Here is a 16,337-nt window from a genome sequence, read left to right on the forward strand (position 1 = left end):
ACCCCCAAAACCTTGAGCATAAAAAAAATCCCCAATAAATGCATATTTGGATTCTGTTCAGTTAAAAAAAAATGACATAGGAGACACCTGGAAGAGTGAACCCTGCATATTTAATGACACTAGAAGTTATTGTTAAAATGTGATAAGGATACTGTGCATGCTTTTCTCTTTTAGCAACACATACTGAAAATATTTACAGCTGAACTGAGGTGTGCAGGATTTACTTTGAAACACAGGACGTGAGACAGGTAAAGGTATAGACAAAACAAGCTGGCCATGACTGAACCAAAATTCAGAGAGGGGAGGGCTGCATATGTGTTCATTTTACTATTCTACATTTATATCTGTTTTTATGTTGAAAAAATGAGTTTTTTTTTTATTTTTATTTATTTATGATAGTCACAGAGAGAGAGAGAGAGAGAGAGGCGGAGACACAGGCAGAGGGAGAAGCAGGCTCCATGCACCAGGAGCCCGATATGGGATTCGATCCCGGGTCTCCAGGATCGCGCCCTGGGCCAAAGGCAGGCGCCAAACCACTGCGCCACCCAGGGATCCCGAGTATTTTTTTAACAAAAGATTTTATTTAGAGAGATTGTGTGCATGGGGGTCAGGGTGTGGGGTGGGGTGACACAGAGGGAGAGAGAATCCTGAGCTGAAACCAAGAGTTGGATGCCTAACCGACTCTGAGCCAATTAGGGGCTCCCCCCACCTAAATTAGTATACTCCTATATGTAAGTCCACGTAATTACATTTTTCTTTAAAAAAAAAAACACACATTTCCATTCTGTTCTTAAGGCAGGTTAGTTTAATTTCATAGAAGGAATATTTTCAAACAATACAAATGACACAATTTGGGAACAGTGACAAAAACAGAGATGAATACTGATTATAACTTAATCCCTCGACAGAAGGTGATTTATTTCAGCAGTGACAATTTAGTGATCAGAAGACGTGAAGACCAAATTCCCTTTCACTGGCTGCACTGTTTCTAGAGAATCCGAGTGGGCAGACTTCAATTTGGACGGTCTCTGGACCAGAGCTGCTGATAAAGCGCGGCAGCTTTCCTATCCCAAAGCGTGGTTACGGACAAATTTACCCAGAAGATGAAAACGCCCCTGCAAACAATGGGACTTCACTTTTCTGACATGTGGGGTGTTCTCGGGGAGGGGGGGCTGTCTTCACCAAAAAGAAGCTGCAAAACCAGGTCAGGAGAGAGAGGCCAGCCGGGTGCCTCCTGTCCTCCCGCCTGCTCGGCGAGCCTGTCCCTGTCCGCGGGCCCCGTCGGCCCGGCCGGCAAGCGGCACAGAACCCATCACCGTCCACCTCCTCCACTTGCTGGCTTTTCTCTCCTGCTCACTCTGGTCCCACTAGGGTGCAAAGGCAGATCCTTGCAGGGAGGCGGGAGATGTCAATTAGAGAGGTGGCAAATCCAAGTGCTCCTTGGATGACACCGCAAGAGGGACTGCATTGGTTTCTGGTGGGGCAGAGTTAAAAAAAAATAAAAACAAAACAAAACAAAACAACTGACAACAATGAAAAACCCCAGCAACAGAAACACAGAACACTAAAAGCTGCGGGGCGGGGGGGGTGGGGGCGCTCCAAACAGAAGCTTGCGTGCACCGGGGCCGGGGCCCCCGCATGGGCACAGGGGGCCTTCCCCACGCCGCTGCCTGAGAGAGGCTGGCGGGGAGCGGCCTCAAGGCCCCGAGCCCAGGAAAGAGGTCTTTGTGCTCCCACGGCCGTCTCCGCAGCCGGCGAGCTCTGCGCCTGACACGCACACGCTCTGCCCCTTGCACACTCGGTCTGGCTGCAGATAGCTTCTTCGCTGGAGTTCAAAGTTTCGGCAGCTGGGGGCACAGAGGGCCTGCCGTTGTCATCGCCTGCTTGGCAATGCCGTCTGCCGTGGGGCGGCTCTGGCAGGGGCTCACAGTGGGCGCGTCTCTACCTCCATTGTGGGTTATGTACACAGAGAAATCAGCGGGACGCCGAGGATGACAATGACGACAGAAGCGCGACCAGAGGCAGCAGTAGAGCGCCAGGGCTGCGCCGTGAAAGCCTGACGTCCTCAGCCCGCAGCACCTGCCCACTCCACCGGCCGTGGTAGGTCTCATGTCGATGAAATGCTTTTACAAAATTCATTTTTAACAAATGTAAAGAGGTCGGCAGGTTATACAGGGGGGCGATTACAGATTAAAGTGTGTGTGGGGGGGAGACACTGATTCAAGGGGGCCACTTCCCAGGGAGGGGCAGAAAGATCTGGAAGAGAGTTCTGGCTTCTTCTACGGTTCACACGACCCATCTCATTTACTTGTCTGAGGCCTCGGAAAGGAGAGTACATTTCAGATACAATAAATATGCATTCGGCAAAATATTTAGATCATTTGACATTTTCAAAGGACATTGGTATAGTTTTATTGCATTAAAAAAATTTTCCCCCCTCATGAACTACTTCTAAGATTTTTAAAGAAATACTGGGTAGACTCCAATATGGGGGAGGGGGGGGACAGATTTTGATTTAAATCAAATACTCTCCTGTAAGTGACTCACTGGGTAACTGTCGTTACCCACGCATGCTTGCTTCCTTCCACGAAAAATCGCCTTCAAAGGCCATCACGTCCACATCATAAGCGCTACATCTGTCCATGGGTCCACGGACTCTGAAGATGCGCGCTCCTGGTTCTCATCCCTTCCCTTCATGACAGACGGAGTCGTAGCGCAAGAGGTCCACGCTGCCTTGTTGGTCACGATCAGATGGAGCAGACTCAAAGGTGGAGCTGCTCTGGCGAAGGCAGGCGGTGTGGACAGCCACCACGGGCAGGCAGGCTAAAGGCCGGGATGCCAGGGGCCAGCAGCCCGCACACGAGTGCGCACAAGACGACAACAGGATGAGAGGCCGTCAGTGCGCAGTCGGGCACCGCACGCACGGCATGTGAACTAGCCCTGAGCCACCGCAGTCCGTATCTTAACACGAGTGCGGAGGGTACGATATACGTGCTAAATACACATATAAGTAACTGATACAAGTGACGAATTTAGTGGTGTTTTTGCATTTTGGGTGTCAGAAATAAAACCGGCCCCAAAGTTCCATTCTACTGCATGACAAATACTGAAGCACAAAATTTTAGTCTTAAAATACATCTTAAAGTCAGTATTTTCCTTCAAGGAAAAAAAAAAAGTACTATAAATAAATTACAATACAGTGAATTTGCCTGAACTCACTTTGTTTCTGTCTTCCAGCCTTTAAGTCAAATAAAACAGCGTAAAAACTGTACACTCTTAACAAGATAGTTGATCTTTTATAAAATAACCTGTCTTCAGAGATGTCAATTTCACAACAAGGAAAAACCAAGCCCTGTTGCCGTCACTATTATAAAATATATATGTATAGATATATGTGTGTTTTTTTACAAAGTGTGTATATTAATAGCTTTGCACAAATATTTTAAGGACAAATTTAGCTAGTCTAAGAACTTCATGAAAATAAAACAGGCAGATAAATACTTCAAGTGTACGAAGTACTGTATCAGACATCGTCGGCAGGCAGAGGAGGTACGTTGATCCTTGGTCTTGTAAAAAAGGCTATCTTCTCCCTGGGATTGGAAAGAATTACAGGTTAGAAGTGGACATGAATGCAATGTAAGCTGGTGGGAGGCTCTCTTATCAGTGACAGCTCTTCTTACAGAAACAGTTGAACTTAAACTCCTAACAACATTGGTTTGTATATGGATTCTCTAAATTTTAATGGAAGTTATGAAACCCCACGAGGACGAGGGTTTATCTCCAGTGCCTAGAACAGTGCCTGGTCTATAGTAGGTGCTCTGCAAATATTTGCTTTTTAGTAAATGAATGAATAAATGAAAAGCTATACAAATGAAGGAGTCCTAAATCACGGTTGAAGGAAGACAGTTACCGTGTTTTAGGTTCCTTTCTGGTGGGAGTGGGAAAATCCAGGGTATAAAAAAATTAAGGCTAATTGTTGAGCCATAAAAAGGAATGAGGTTCTAACACACGCTACAATACAGATGCACTTCGAACTCATTATCCTAAGAGCAGCCAAGCACGAAAGATCACAGAGTGTATGAGTCCACTTACACGGAACTCCAGAAGTGGCAAAGCCAGAGAGAGCGAAAGCAGCCTGGGGGGTGCAGGGGGCCGTGGGGAGGGGGAAGCGGGGAGGGGCCGCTTTACCGGGACAGGGCTGCCTTCTGGGGTGAAGGGAAGGTTTTGGAACTGGACGGAGGGGGTGGCTGCACGACACCACAACTGCGCTAAGTTCCACAGAACTGCTCATTTAAAATGGTAACTTTCATGCTATGTGAATTTTGCCTATTTTTTAAAAATCCAGACACAAAATAATATGGATGTAACTGTAACTCTCCTCATATGAAAAAGAAAAACAGGGAAAACTAACGTGTACTATTCAAATTCAAGACGGTCGTTATTCTGGTGTGAGAAATTAGGGACGGGGTGCCCAGAGGGCTTGAGTCTGGCCACACAGAGTTGTGACGACTCACCGAACTACTTCATACCGACAGAATGCACGCCTCCCTGCATGTGTATTATGCCTCAATAAAAAGTAAAAAGGCAAAGGTGCCACATGTGTACATATACATAAGCCACTGTGTGTGTTCCCAACAGCAAATATTTGGAAAGAGGTTTATAAAATGGGCAAATTATATCTTAGATGAAACATTACAGCCAAAAGAGAGCAGATTATGTGGCAACACAGGATATATTCATTAAAAAAAAAAAAAAGCTAAATGCAAACTCGAACCCACATCATGATGACAAGCAACATAAAAAAACCCAGCGCCTAACCAAAAAGGATCAGGAAAAGAAAACATCAAAATACTAATAACAGCAGTGGGGATTCTGGTTTTATCCTTAACTGCCCGTGGGTTGTTTTTTAATGCTCTCTATTTTTTATGATGACGAAGGTACGACAGTATAAAGCCAGCAAGGAGGCAGGACCCACGGCCTTCTCTACCTGAAGGTCTGCACTTGGATGGGCTCTTTGTGGCTCCGTCCGCGCAGCTCGCACACCCCTCTGGAGGCCTTCTTCAGCATCTTCTCAGCTGCCTGTTCCTGATGGAAGTCAAGTTTGGTCTGTCTTGTCTGGAACGGCAACATTGGAGGAACAGGGCCCTTTTACTTCTAGTTTTTTTGTTTCTGTTTTAAAGATTTATTCATTTGAGAGACACAGAAAGAGGCAGAGACACAGGCAGAGGGAGAAGCAGGCTCCCTGCAGGGAGCCTGACATGGGCAGGACTCAATCCCAGGATCATGACCCGAGCCAAAGGCAGACGTTCAACCACTGAGCCACACAGGTGCCCCTTTTACTTCTGGTTTTAAGGAAGAATGAGGAAAGCCACTCCCAGCTCTGGGGTCCTGGAGGGGAGAAAGGCCTGCCTCGTCCTCACACAGCCCCACCACAGGGAATCCTCCCAGGAGCTACTGGGATCCTTGGGATCATGCCTTGCAGACGGCAGGCCCAGAATATTCCACCACGAAGAGGAGAGTGGTGATGCCCGCCGGCAGCACCCTCCTCCCCACCCCATTGCCACCTGAGGCAGCCGCAGAAGGCAGGTGTCCGTGCGCCCAGGAGCACCAGCCGCGGGGCCCACGGAGGGAGACAGCCAGCTCCTGCAGCCCGGCCCGTGCGGCGCCGACGTGCAGCGTCCTCGTCAGGGCCAGGCGGGCCCCTGGGCGCAGGGCCGCGGCCTCTCACCTGCCTCTCTGCCTCCTTCAGCAGGCTCCGGAACCGCTCGTCCCGCAGCACCCAGTGCGGGAGGTCGGTCTGGCCTCGGAGCTGCGCGTCTTCCAACCGCTGCCTCAGCTCCCGCAGGGCGCAGATCTCCTCGTTCAGCTGCCTCTGCCGCGTCCTCGAGGCCTGGAGGTCCAGCTCCAGGTCCAGGGAGGTGCGGGCCATGAGCTCGGCCAGGGACGACCTGCAGGGCTGCGGGACACGGCGGCTGTGAGCGCGTGCTAAGCTGTTACTGGGCACCACGCGGCCAGCGGCCCAGACCCCCAGCCCTGCTCGTCCACCGAGAAAGGGGACCGGGGATCAGAGCTCCCCGAGGGGTGGTTCTCTGTGCACGGCCGACAGGAACACTGACTGGGGCCAGATTAATTTGAATCTCCAGCTCAACACCAAGTTGTCTGCTTTAATGGTGACCTACGCATCTGCAAAAGCATGGAGAAACAGACCCTCTCATATGGAGCTGGTGGGGTCAAAAATGGGCATCACCTTCCTGAAGGCCTACTTGACAGTACATGTCAAGGCACAAAACGTGCACTTCTTTGGTTCTGAAATTTCACTTTGACCTGCTTTTGAAAGGCACAACTCATGACATGCAAAAGTGATCCAGTTAAAGTTTATGACACAGAAAACCTAAACATATAACAAGACAAAATGGATTAAGTCAGTTACAAGGCCAGCATAAAACACAGCCACTGTAAAAAGCAGAAAAAAATATATTGGAAAATCTTAAATGATCCATCGTATAAAGGGGGAAAAGCATGTCATAAACCATAGGAATGCTTTTTGTTTAAAAGATTATACACCCACACACGCAAGCTGTCAAAACCTTTCCTCCCCATATAAGCCTCAAATAAGCAAACCTGCCACGTTCGAGAGAAGTCCTAAGATGAGAGGAGAATTTTTGTGTGTGGCGCTGAGAACAGTACTTCCCATTGGATGGGAAACGCCCGTAGGAACGGCAATTACTGTAACACCCAGCAGCGCCGTTTGGTGGGCTGAATAACTGCAGGCTTCTTACACGCACATAACACTATTCTGCACACATGTGGAATGTGAATGCAAATATAGGACAAGATTTCATAAACACAAGTTCATTTAAAATTACTCAATTCATGGTAGAGCTCAGTGGTTCTCAACCAGGGATGACTTGGCCCTCCAGGGGCCACTGGACAGTGTCTGGAGACATTTCAGGTTGTCACAAGTTGGGGTGGGGGTGGGAGGCCGCCTACTGGCAACTAGGGATGCAGCTCTGTGCCCTCCAGCACCCAGGCCAGTCCCCAGGACCGGGCCCCAGTGCGAAATGTCAACAGCGTGGCTGCTGAGAAACACTTTTATAGCTGAATTGGGTCTTTTCTTCTTGTTCCCAGTTGGCAGCTGCTCTATGTACAGCCACCGCAAGGAAATCTGGGTTTTATTATTATTTCTTTAATACAGTCTTATCCTGAAAAAGACAAGGAACTACCCGCTTAGAACAGAAAGCAACAAACTCTGTAAACTGATGTGATATGGAGAAAAAAACATGGTGGGTAAAGTAAATTAAAGCAGAACAGGCCTATGTAGAATGCTTGATGCCAAAAAAGGCAGATTTTCTCAACTATACACACTCTCTTGTCAAAAAAGAAAAAAGAATCTTTCGTACAGATTGGTTGATTCTATATTACCATATTTAAAAACGTGAAGATCATGAATTATTTTAGATCATGATGTTATCCCAGGAAATTAAGAAATATTGGTAATATTCTGATATCATATAGGCTCCTAAAACTTATACTTAAGTTAAAAAGGAAATACATTACCTTTTTATAAAAAAAAATGTTACTTTTAATTACTGTTACCTAAAATATTGCCTTTTAAGTTCTGTAAAAATGACTCCCGGGGTGAGTAGACTCCACATTAGTTGACATGGCACGTACCTGCTTATAGCGAAGGGTCCGTCTTTCCAAGGTGTTTCGGACAAAGGGGGATTTCCGGGGCAGCGTTGAACTGTCGCTGTCACTACGATAAAGCTGTGCCAAAAAAAAAAAAAAATAATAATAATAATAATGTTCAGAAACACTTTCTCAAAAATTCAATATTCATTCTCTCCATGTATCTGAACTGCATTATTTCATTTTCCTTCACGGGTACCCGAACCCACTGATGATGGCTGGTACTTTTACCAAGCCTTCTGGTCTCTGTGAAGACAAAACTGACGCAAGTGTCAAGTAAAATTAAAGACCAATAAGAACAAATCAAATAAGCAAACCAACCCCCCACCCTCCTCCATGTTACACACCACCCAAACCGTGTGAAGTTTCCAGGGGGACAGAGTCAACAAATTCCCGCCCTACTAACACCGACTGGGAATCGTCGCGTGCAGCTCTCACAAAGCCAGCACTGACCTCAGCGCCTCTTGCCTGCTCTCGCTGATTGTCATTTGCTCTATTTCTGGCTTTGCCAAGACCTGAGAAAAAAATGGCTTTCCAAAAAGAGACTCGTTCCTGGTAGTAGGACGAGACAACACCACTTACATCCCCTCTGCCAGTCAAGAGAAAGGGTCTGCTTTTAAAATGAAAAATACGCCAGGCTCCCTGCATGGAGCCTGCTTCTCCCTCTGCCTGGTCTCTGCCTCTCTCTCTCTCTCTCTCTGTATCTCTCATGAATAAATAAATAAAATCTTAAAAAAAAAAAAAGTAGCAGCACCTTCTTTATGGGAGCAGAGACATTTCGTGGCGGGTTCTTGCTTCAGGATCAAAGTTGATCTGTGTGAAAGCCGAAGTCCTTCCTTGCCTTCGTGGCCTCCTTTTCCATGCCAGTTAACCCCAAATGCCCAGGAAATGCCGTGGCACGGCAGTGTGTATGTCCCCCACTCGATCGTTACAGACAGATAAGAACAAAGAAGCCTCTAAAAGCATCATCTGTAAACGCGTGCTCTTATGCAGGGCACAGAACACGGCACAGGAGCTGGAAACCTTTCTTTGGGGAAGGAAAGGATTTCCTCCTTCACCACACCCTTCTCACCGAGCAGACCTGAGCCCACTCTGCGGTGGTTTGGCCACAGCCTAAGGAAGGGCCGTGAGGGACGCCTTCGATCTAGTACCTCTAAGCGTCTGGTTAAGCATAAGCCCCCATGGGGCTGCAGCCTGATGGGGCAGAGTGGCCGAGCCTGACCCCGTGTGACCCAGGGTAGCTACAACTGGACATCTTGCTTCTGTGGGAAGAAGCGCAGCAGGTGTTGCAAGTGGCACAGGGGCAGCTTGGGCCACCGGGCCCCAGCATCCTGCTGTTCACTGCCCCCACCCCCCCTGCCCTCTGTAGGGTGAAGGGTTAGCTCTGCTCCAAAGAAGGTTTGGTCCTTGCCCAGCTGCTAGGAAGTGCCCTGTAAACCCCTGGAATGTCCTGCCTAAGTGTCTCTGTTTACCTGGGGACCTTGCGCCAGGCGGCACATTCTCTGCTAACAATGTGATTCCTAGTGGGGGCCTTAGGCCGTCAGCTTGACTTCTGGAGGGGCTGGAGACTAAGGTCAGCCACGCAGGCAATCAGCTCTGCCACTGCGACCAACCTCCCAAAGAACACCCGGTTGGCAACCCTCCGTGCACGCAGCCTCTCCCAGCAGTGACAAGTGACAAGAGAAGAGCCATCTGCACAACTCCACAGGGAGAGAACTTGTGCCAGGTCTCTCCTGAATGCTGCCCTGCATGCCTCTTCCCTCTGCTGACCCTGGTCTGTGTCCTTTCACTGTAATAAACCACAACTGTGAATATAGTGGCTTTGCTGAGTTCCGTGAGTCCTAGCAAGTCACTGAACCTGAGCATGGGCTCGGGGACCCCTGAACCATTCTCCCAATGTCTCCTGCACAAGTCTCACGCCGTTTCTCTCTCTCCAATGACTGAACTTCAGCTTTGCCCAAGCAGAGCCAGCTCTTTGGTCATCCCCTTCAGCAGAAGGTGCTTTACTTCAATAAGCCCAGTTCAGAGGTGGGAAGGGTCAAAGGTCTCCTCCATCCAAACAGCCCCATCAGGCCACTGTGCCGTGACCATTCATCCTCCAAATTCCCTTCTCCTTCCTAATCTGTGTTGTCCCTGTCACACCACCACAGCCAGCCAACCTCCGACATGCTGTCCTACCCTCAAGGACCCAGAGGATTGGGTCTCCCTCTCTACCTCTCTCGGGGTTCTCAACATCAGAATCATCTGGATGCTTCCATATGCTCTGATGTCCAGGCTCCACCATGACCAATGATGAATCTCGGGGGTGGAACCCGGGCACCAGCATTTTGTGAAGCCCTCACCCCTCCACCCCACACCGTGCTGACTTGACTCCATTGTGCAGTGCGGCCAAGGCTGAGAACCACCGGTGTCTCCTGCCTTCACCCTCGGGGTGATAATTTATGTGAGGGGTGGCAGTCAGAACCCTGCCTCAGTGCCCCGAGCCTTCAAGGCTGCCATCGCCCTGGGACCCTGCTACAGCTACACTGCAAGACTTCCAACCACTCAGTGGGCTGACTTCCCAATCTCAACTCAATTGAGGATAGATACTCCCTGTTCCAATTTGTTAGCCCTCAGACTGATGTGGAAACGACCCGCCCTGCTTGCCGACCATGAGTTGGGGCACATACACACTGAAAAATCTAGGGAGAGATGTATTAGAATCTTGAAGAGATCCAGAGTTAGATATGCGTGGGTGCGGAGGAGTCGGAGCCACAAACCTGACTGCATATCCACACGTGTGGTGCTCATTATCACTACTTGTGAGAACACAAAGGTCTTCTAGCGTGAACAGTAAAAATAAAACAGGACAAAGAGGGGAGGAAAAAAAAGAAAATGCTCCAGACAAGTGGCAAAGGAATTTCAACTTACTCTGCAAACATACTGGCTTCGTGCTCCAGGAGAGAAGGTCTGTGAACGGACAATCGTGCTACTCCGGACGAAAGGTGACCCGCGGGCCCTGCGGCTGGGCCTCTCCTTCGGAAGACTCGCTACTTCTTCTGGAAAGACATCTTCAGTGTTGGTTTCTTTATCAACCTAGAGAGTAGTTCATTATTACCATTGTTTGTTCTAGAATATGAGCAATAAGCTTCACATGAGCCATCCTAACCTTCTTCTCCCTTGGAGTTCTAGCTGGGATTCACCCTTATGTCCAAAACAAGTTTTGATACTCCTCCTCCCAACACACATGCATCTCTCCTCCTATAAGAATCTCTTACTTCCCAGTTGTTCATGCTAAAAAAAAAAAAAAAAAAAAAAAAAAAAAAAACCTTCACGTCACCCTGGATTCTACTCTCTTTCATAGATACCATATCCAGTTCGAGATCAAATCCTACTGGTTCCGGGTTTATGAAGAAGCATGTTTTGACCACTTGTCACCAACCTTCCATTTGGGTGACCATCATCTCATGCCCAATTGGTACAGTAGGCTTCTGACCGGTCTCCCCGATTCCACACCTCCTTCCCCCCTTTAATCTCTCAACTCAGCAACCAGGAAGATCCTGGTAAAGCTGAAGTTAGACCGAGCAATCCCATTCCTAGACATTCACTCCAGAACAATGAAAACAGGTATTCAAACAAATACTTCCATGCAAACATTCACAACATATTATTCACGTAGCCCAAATGGTAAAAGCAGCCCAAATGTCCATGCATGGACGGACAGATGGATGGATGGATGGATACAAAGGGCAGCAGGCCAATCAAGGGAATACTACTCAGCCGTGAAACAGAGTGAAGTTTCCAGAATGGGCAACCTCCTAGGCAGAAAGCAGATGGCTGGTTGCCAGGGGCTGGGGGAGCGGGGTTGGGGAGTGACAGTCTCAATAGGTACAAGGCTTTATTTGGGAGGCGATGGAGAGGTTTTGGAACTAGATAGAGTGGTGGTTGCCCACATTGTGAATATGCTAAATGCCTCTGAACTGTTCACTCTGCATACTTCATGTCAAAAAATTTTTTGAGAAAAAGAAAAATCATGGGGCACCTGGGTGACTCAGTCGATTAAGAGTCCAACCCTTGACTTCAGCTCAGGTCATGATCTCAGGGTTGTGAGATCAAGCCCTATGTCAGACTCTGCACTCAGTACGGAATCTGCTTGGGATTCTCTCCCCCCGCCCCGCCCCACCAACACTTGCATGCTAAGGGAGGGAGGGAGGAATCAATGAAAACTTTAAGTCAGATCATGTCAACCAGACCTCAAGACCACCCACCACTTTCTCAATCCTCTCAGAGAAAAGGGAGAGTCTGGAGTGAGCCCTATATGATCTGGTCCTTTCTCTTCCTTCTGTCCTTGGCTCTGACAAACCCCTTGCCCTATGCTGGTCCCACTGCTGTTCTCTCATCAGCCCCCACAACCCCACCTGGGGGCCTGCACTTACAGCTCCCTGTACCAGAATGTTCTTCCCCAGCCCCGCACATGGCTCCTGACACTCCTGCCTTAAGGCCTCTGCTCAAAAACTGCCTTCTCGATGAGGCTTCCATGACCTTTTGTTCTTTTTTGTTGTAAAAAAAAAAAAAAAGGGATCCCTGGGTGGCGCAGCGGTTTGGCGCCTGCCTTTGGCCCAGGGCGCAATCCTGGAGACCCGGGATCGAATCCCATGTCAGGCTCCCGGTGCATGGAACCTGCTTCTCCCTCTGCCTGTGTCTCGGCCTCTCTCTCTCTCTCTGTGTGACTATCATAAATAAATAAAATTAAAAAAAAAAAACTTACATTAACCATTTTTTCAGTGTAGAGTTCAGTAGTGTTAAATATATTCACGTTGTTGTGAAACAGAGCTCTAGAACTTTTATCATCTTCCCAAACTGACTCTGTCCACATTACACAACTCCCCATCCTCCCGCCCCCTAGCCCCTGGAGACCACCTCTGTACTTCCTGTCCATATGAATTTGGATACTCTAGCGACCTCCCGTACGTGGAATCATCCAGTATTCGCTCTTCTGTGGCTGGCTGATTTCACTTAGCACAATGTCGTTAAGGTTTGTCTATGCTGTAGTATGTAAGGCAATTTCCTTTTTTAAGGCTCAGTGATATTCCATTGTATGGATAGACCGCAGTTTCCTTATCCATTCATCTGACGATGGGACACTTGGGTTGCTTCTACCTCTAGGTGATCATGAATAGTGCTGCTGTGAACATGGGTGTGCAAATCTCTCTTGGAGACCCTGATGTCAATTCTTTTGGACCTAGATCCAGAAGTGGGACTGCTGGATCATATGGCAGTTCTATCTTTAAGTGTTTGAGGAACCTCCTTACTGTTATCCATGGAGATTGCACCAGTTTACAATCCCGATCTTTCTAAAATATAAGGGCAAATCTAGCTCTCTAGATGTAAACCCCATCTAAAATAATAAATCTTTCTAAAAACGCAAACCCCACTTCCCTACCACCTGATCCTCCAGCAGCCCCTCTTCTCAGGCACTCCTGAACTTTCCTGAGCGATGCTGTGACCTGCCTCCCCCTGGACGGCCAGATTTCCCATTCGCTTTCATCACTGTTGCATCTGCAATGCCTAGCACCCCTCCACCCCCCCTCACCCCCGCCCATGCAGAGAGAGAATGCAAACATGGCCAAGAATGAACAGCTGGGGAACTCAGGTGAAGGGCATGTGGGTAATTGTTCTATTAGTCTAGCAACTTGTCTGTAGATTAGAAGTGTTTTGAAATTAAAATCAGGGGGTGGGGATGACGACCACACATCGATCTAGCCTCCCACAGTTCCCTCCCCCGTTTGAGCCCACGCTTTTAAAGGTCTTAAAATGCTGGCCAACAGCAGACACTGGTGGCCTGGTCCACAGAACAGCTCCCCTAGAGGGGCTGCATGTGTGCAGCATGGGCAGCTGATGCCACCTCTCTCAGGACCCGTGCTGTGGGGGGACAGCAGGGACCATGGTGAGTGCACGTTTCAAAGAGTTGAGCAGTTTTGGGACAAAAGGTTCCATAGAGCATTGATTCAGTGTCTCCAGACCTCACGGGCTTCCTTAGGCACGTGTCATGGCAAACGTGACTGATTTCCTCACCGAGGGTACAGCCATGAGCACAGCTAAGATCAGGTGAATGGAAGGGAGCAAAGGGGCACTTCATAGTACTCACCGTCACAAAGGGAGAAAAGAGATTACAAGTGTCCGGGTGATGACAAGTGAACCATCCTGAGCTGTACGGGGCCCTACAGACGGGAGTGGGTCATCACCGCACGACACGGAGGATACGTCTACACCTTCAAGCTGCAGCTATCCTTTCTGTTCCGTTGAGAGTTGACAGACATTTCTATGGCACCTGCTGTGCCCATTTTAAGTGGTTTCTTCACTTCTTTCCCTGGGTTCTCCATGAAATACCGTCGAGGCGATGGCCCCCGGCCCCACAGCACCGTCTGTCGTGCACTGCACCTTGCCCACGGCCATGGTCGCGGGGAGTGTCTGCACTAAGTCACACTGTCCTACCCCTGCACTTGAGCCTGTCAGCTTCAGTTTTTTCTCATCCGTGTCCCCACCAATCCCCGTGTGGTTCGCGTAGGGGATATGGGCACACACGCCCCCCCCTCCAGGGCAGTGCCCATTGTCGTGCGGCAGAACGTTGGGGGCCCCCGTAAGTCCCCTGACCGTTCCACTTACCTTAAGAGGTGGAGGCTGAAGTTTCTCGAGGCTGTAAGGATCTGCCTGGCCAGCAAACGCATGTCCATGGAGGGGGTCAACGCCGACGCAGCAGGGCTCTGGGTGTGGGGGGCTGGTCTGGGCGCAGCTGCTGCAGCCACTGTCGACCGAGTCGGCTTGCCAACTCCTACGGGCAGACATTGCCGAAGCCCACAACATGTGTGTCAAGGTGGTCTTCTGGCCCTTCACCTCTTCTTCCCCAACATTTCCTCCCCAGCTTCCCCTGCCCACCCTGTCTTCTGTTCCTTATCAGGAATTCTTAAGTGAATCTTACTAGTGTGGAGTGGAACAGGTGCTAACAGCTCTCCAGGATTTCATTTCTGTTTTTCCTTTTGTGGACGGTTCCTTTCACTCCTCATCCTGTACATGAATGTTCTGTGTAACCCCTGCTGACTTTGGTAAAAACCCCTTGCCAGAACTCTGGTGTCACGATAATAAAACACACTCTCCGTGAGCATCCTGCCTTCTGGGTGGCCTCGAGCGTGCCCAGCATGTTCCACAGAGGTGTGGGCGAGAAAAGCCACTTGCACTGAAGTCTTCCGCCAGGACTCCAGCTGCCCAGCACTGGGCTGCAACGGCCCCAGAAAGTGCGCTCTGTGTCCCCGATGTGCAGAAGGGCCTCGCCCTACCTCTCAGACACGGCCTCGGCCAGCTCCTCCTTCCGCTCCATCTCCAGGATCTCGTCCTCTGTGTACTCCAGCTTCACCCGCTCCTCAGCCAGCTCACGCTCCACGGCCTGCAGCTGGGCTGTGGTTCTGGCCAGCAGCGCTGTCACCGCATCCTGCGGGGGGACAGGGGTGCTCCTGAGCTGGGTCTGGCCACCCGCCGCTGCTCTCCAGTGGCAAGAAGCGCACACACTGCGTGCCAGCAGGACATAGCCTGGCCACTTTGTGCAGCTCCAGGGGTTCAAATTTTAAAACCATCAATGTGTCACTGCCGATCACTAGCTCGTCTGCATTAAAACCATTGTTGTGATGCCCACATACCTCAAAACCTCCCACTTCCTTGCCTTCCCTTGAAACCGCCTCTTGGGCACCGCTGTACCCAACATCAAGTGTGCAGAGGCGCTCGGGACAGCTGAAGCCCCAGTGACAGCGGGCGTCGGTGTCAGGAGGGCAGTGGCGCTGTGCACGTACCGTCTTCCCGGCGGCGGCCTGTGCAGGGTCCCCGGCGGCACCCCCCGCCCGCTCACTCTCCCTCGCTCTGGGCGGCCCGCAGCTGCCGAACACCTGCACCGTGTACCAACGCAGCTGCATTTCGCTGGACCCATCATAGTCGGCCAAGTTGATCTGAGCAATGCCCTGCACGAGTGTTAAAAAAAAAAAAAAAAAGCAGAACAGGCACTGAATGATTCCACCTTAATGACCAACAGGAACTTTGTCGAACACCAGGTCACCCTCCAATCTTAACCAGACAGGGAGAATGTGCCACTGCTATTCAAAGGACCGCAGTAAAGTGAAAGTGGTAGCAGAGGATCTTACTGAGGGAAGCTCTGCGACTGCTGGTTCAGCCCAGCAGGAAAGTGCCAGGAGGGACACAGGGGCAGAGATTGACAACCTGTGGGAGGGGGGCAGGCTCGGGTCTGCCAAGTGACAAGCTGCAGATTCGCTCTGAGATTTCTAGGGCTTGCTGAACTCCACAATCGAATTCTGCTGCTGAGGGGGGAGACCAAGGGACAAAACTCCAACTGTGCAAAAAGACTATTCTGGCTGCCAAGTCATGGCCCCGGACAGTGCATGGGTGGGCGCACTGAACACAAGCTGCTCATGCTCTTAGTTCTAGGGGTACCAGATAAAATACAGAGCAGCCAGTGATTGGAAGTATAAGTATGTCCCAAATATTGCATGGGACATATATTATTATTTATTGATACTTATATTTAAAAAGAATCCATAGATTTTTTTTTGAAATTCACATTTAATTGACTACCTTACATTTTTATTTGCCCAATTTCTCAATCCTAC

At 49.5% G+C, this 16,337-nt stretch overlaps 1 protein-coding gene across 3 annotated transcripts in view; it reads right to left on the reverse strand.

The window, feature by feature from the left end:
• Window positions 1-782: 782 nt before the first annotated feature.
• Window positions 783-16,337, reverse strand: part of WWC3 (WWC family member 3) — a 120,572-nt gene continuing 105,017 nt past the window's right edge. For 2 of the 3 annotated variants that reach the window (XM_072817171.1, XM_072817173.1), the window contains 8 exons: window positions 15,510-15,674; window positions 15,003-15,154; window positions 14,335-14,500; window positions 10,600-10,764; window positions 7,675-7,767; window positions 5,729-5,956; window positions 4,988-5,115; window positions 783-3,590 (listed from right to left, as the gene is read on the reverse strand). In XM_072817171.1, coding sequence (XP_072673272.1) covers window positions 3,524-3,590; window positions 4,988-5,115; window positions 5,729-5,956; window positions 7,675-7,767; window positions 10,600-10,764; window positions 14,335-14,500; window positions 15,003-15,154; window positions 15,510-15,674 — 1,164 coding nt within the window. In that variant the 3' untranslated portion in view covers window positions 783-3,523. Of the gene's footprint in view, window positions 3,591-4,987; window positions 5,170-5,728; window positions 5,957-7,674; window positions 7,768-10,599; window positions 10,765-14,334; window positions 14,501-15,002; window positions 15,155-15,509; window positions 15,675-16,337 lie in introns of those variants that run through there. The other variant, XM_072817170.1, reaches the window with a different exon arrangement.

The sequence above is a fragment of the Canis lupus genome, chromosome X (genome assembly GCF_048164855.1).
Source record: "Canis lupus baileyi chromosome X, mCanLup2.hap1, whole genome shotgun sequence".
Taxonomy (NCBI): domain Eukaryota; kingdom Metazoa; phylum Chordata; class Mammalia; order Carnivora; family Canidae; genus Canis; species Canis lupus.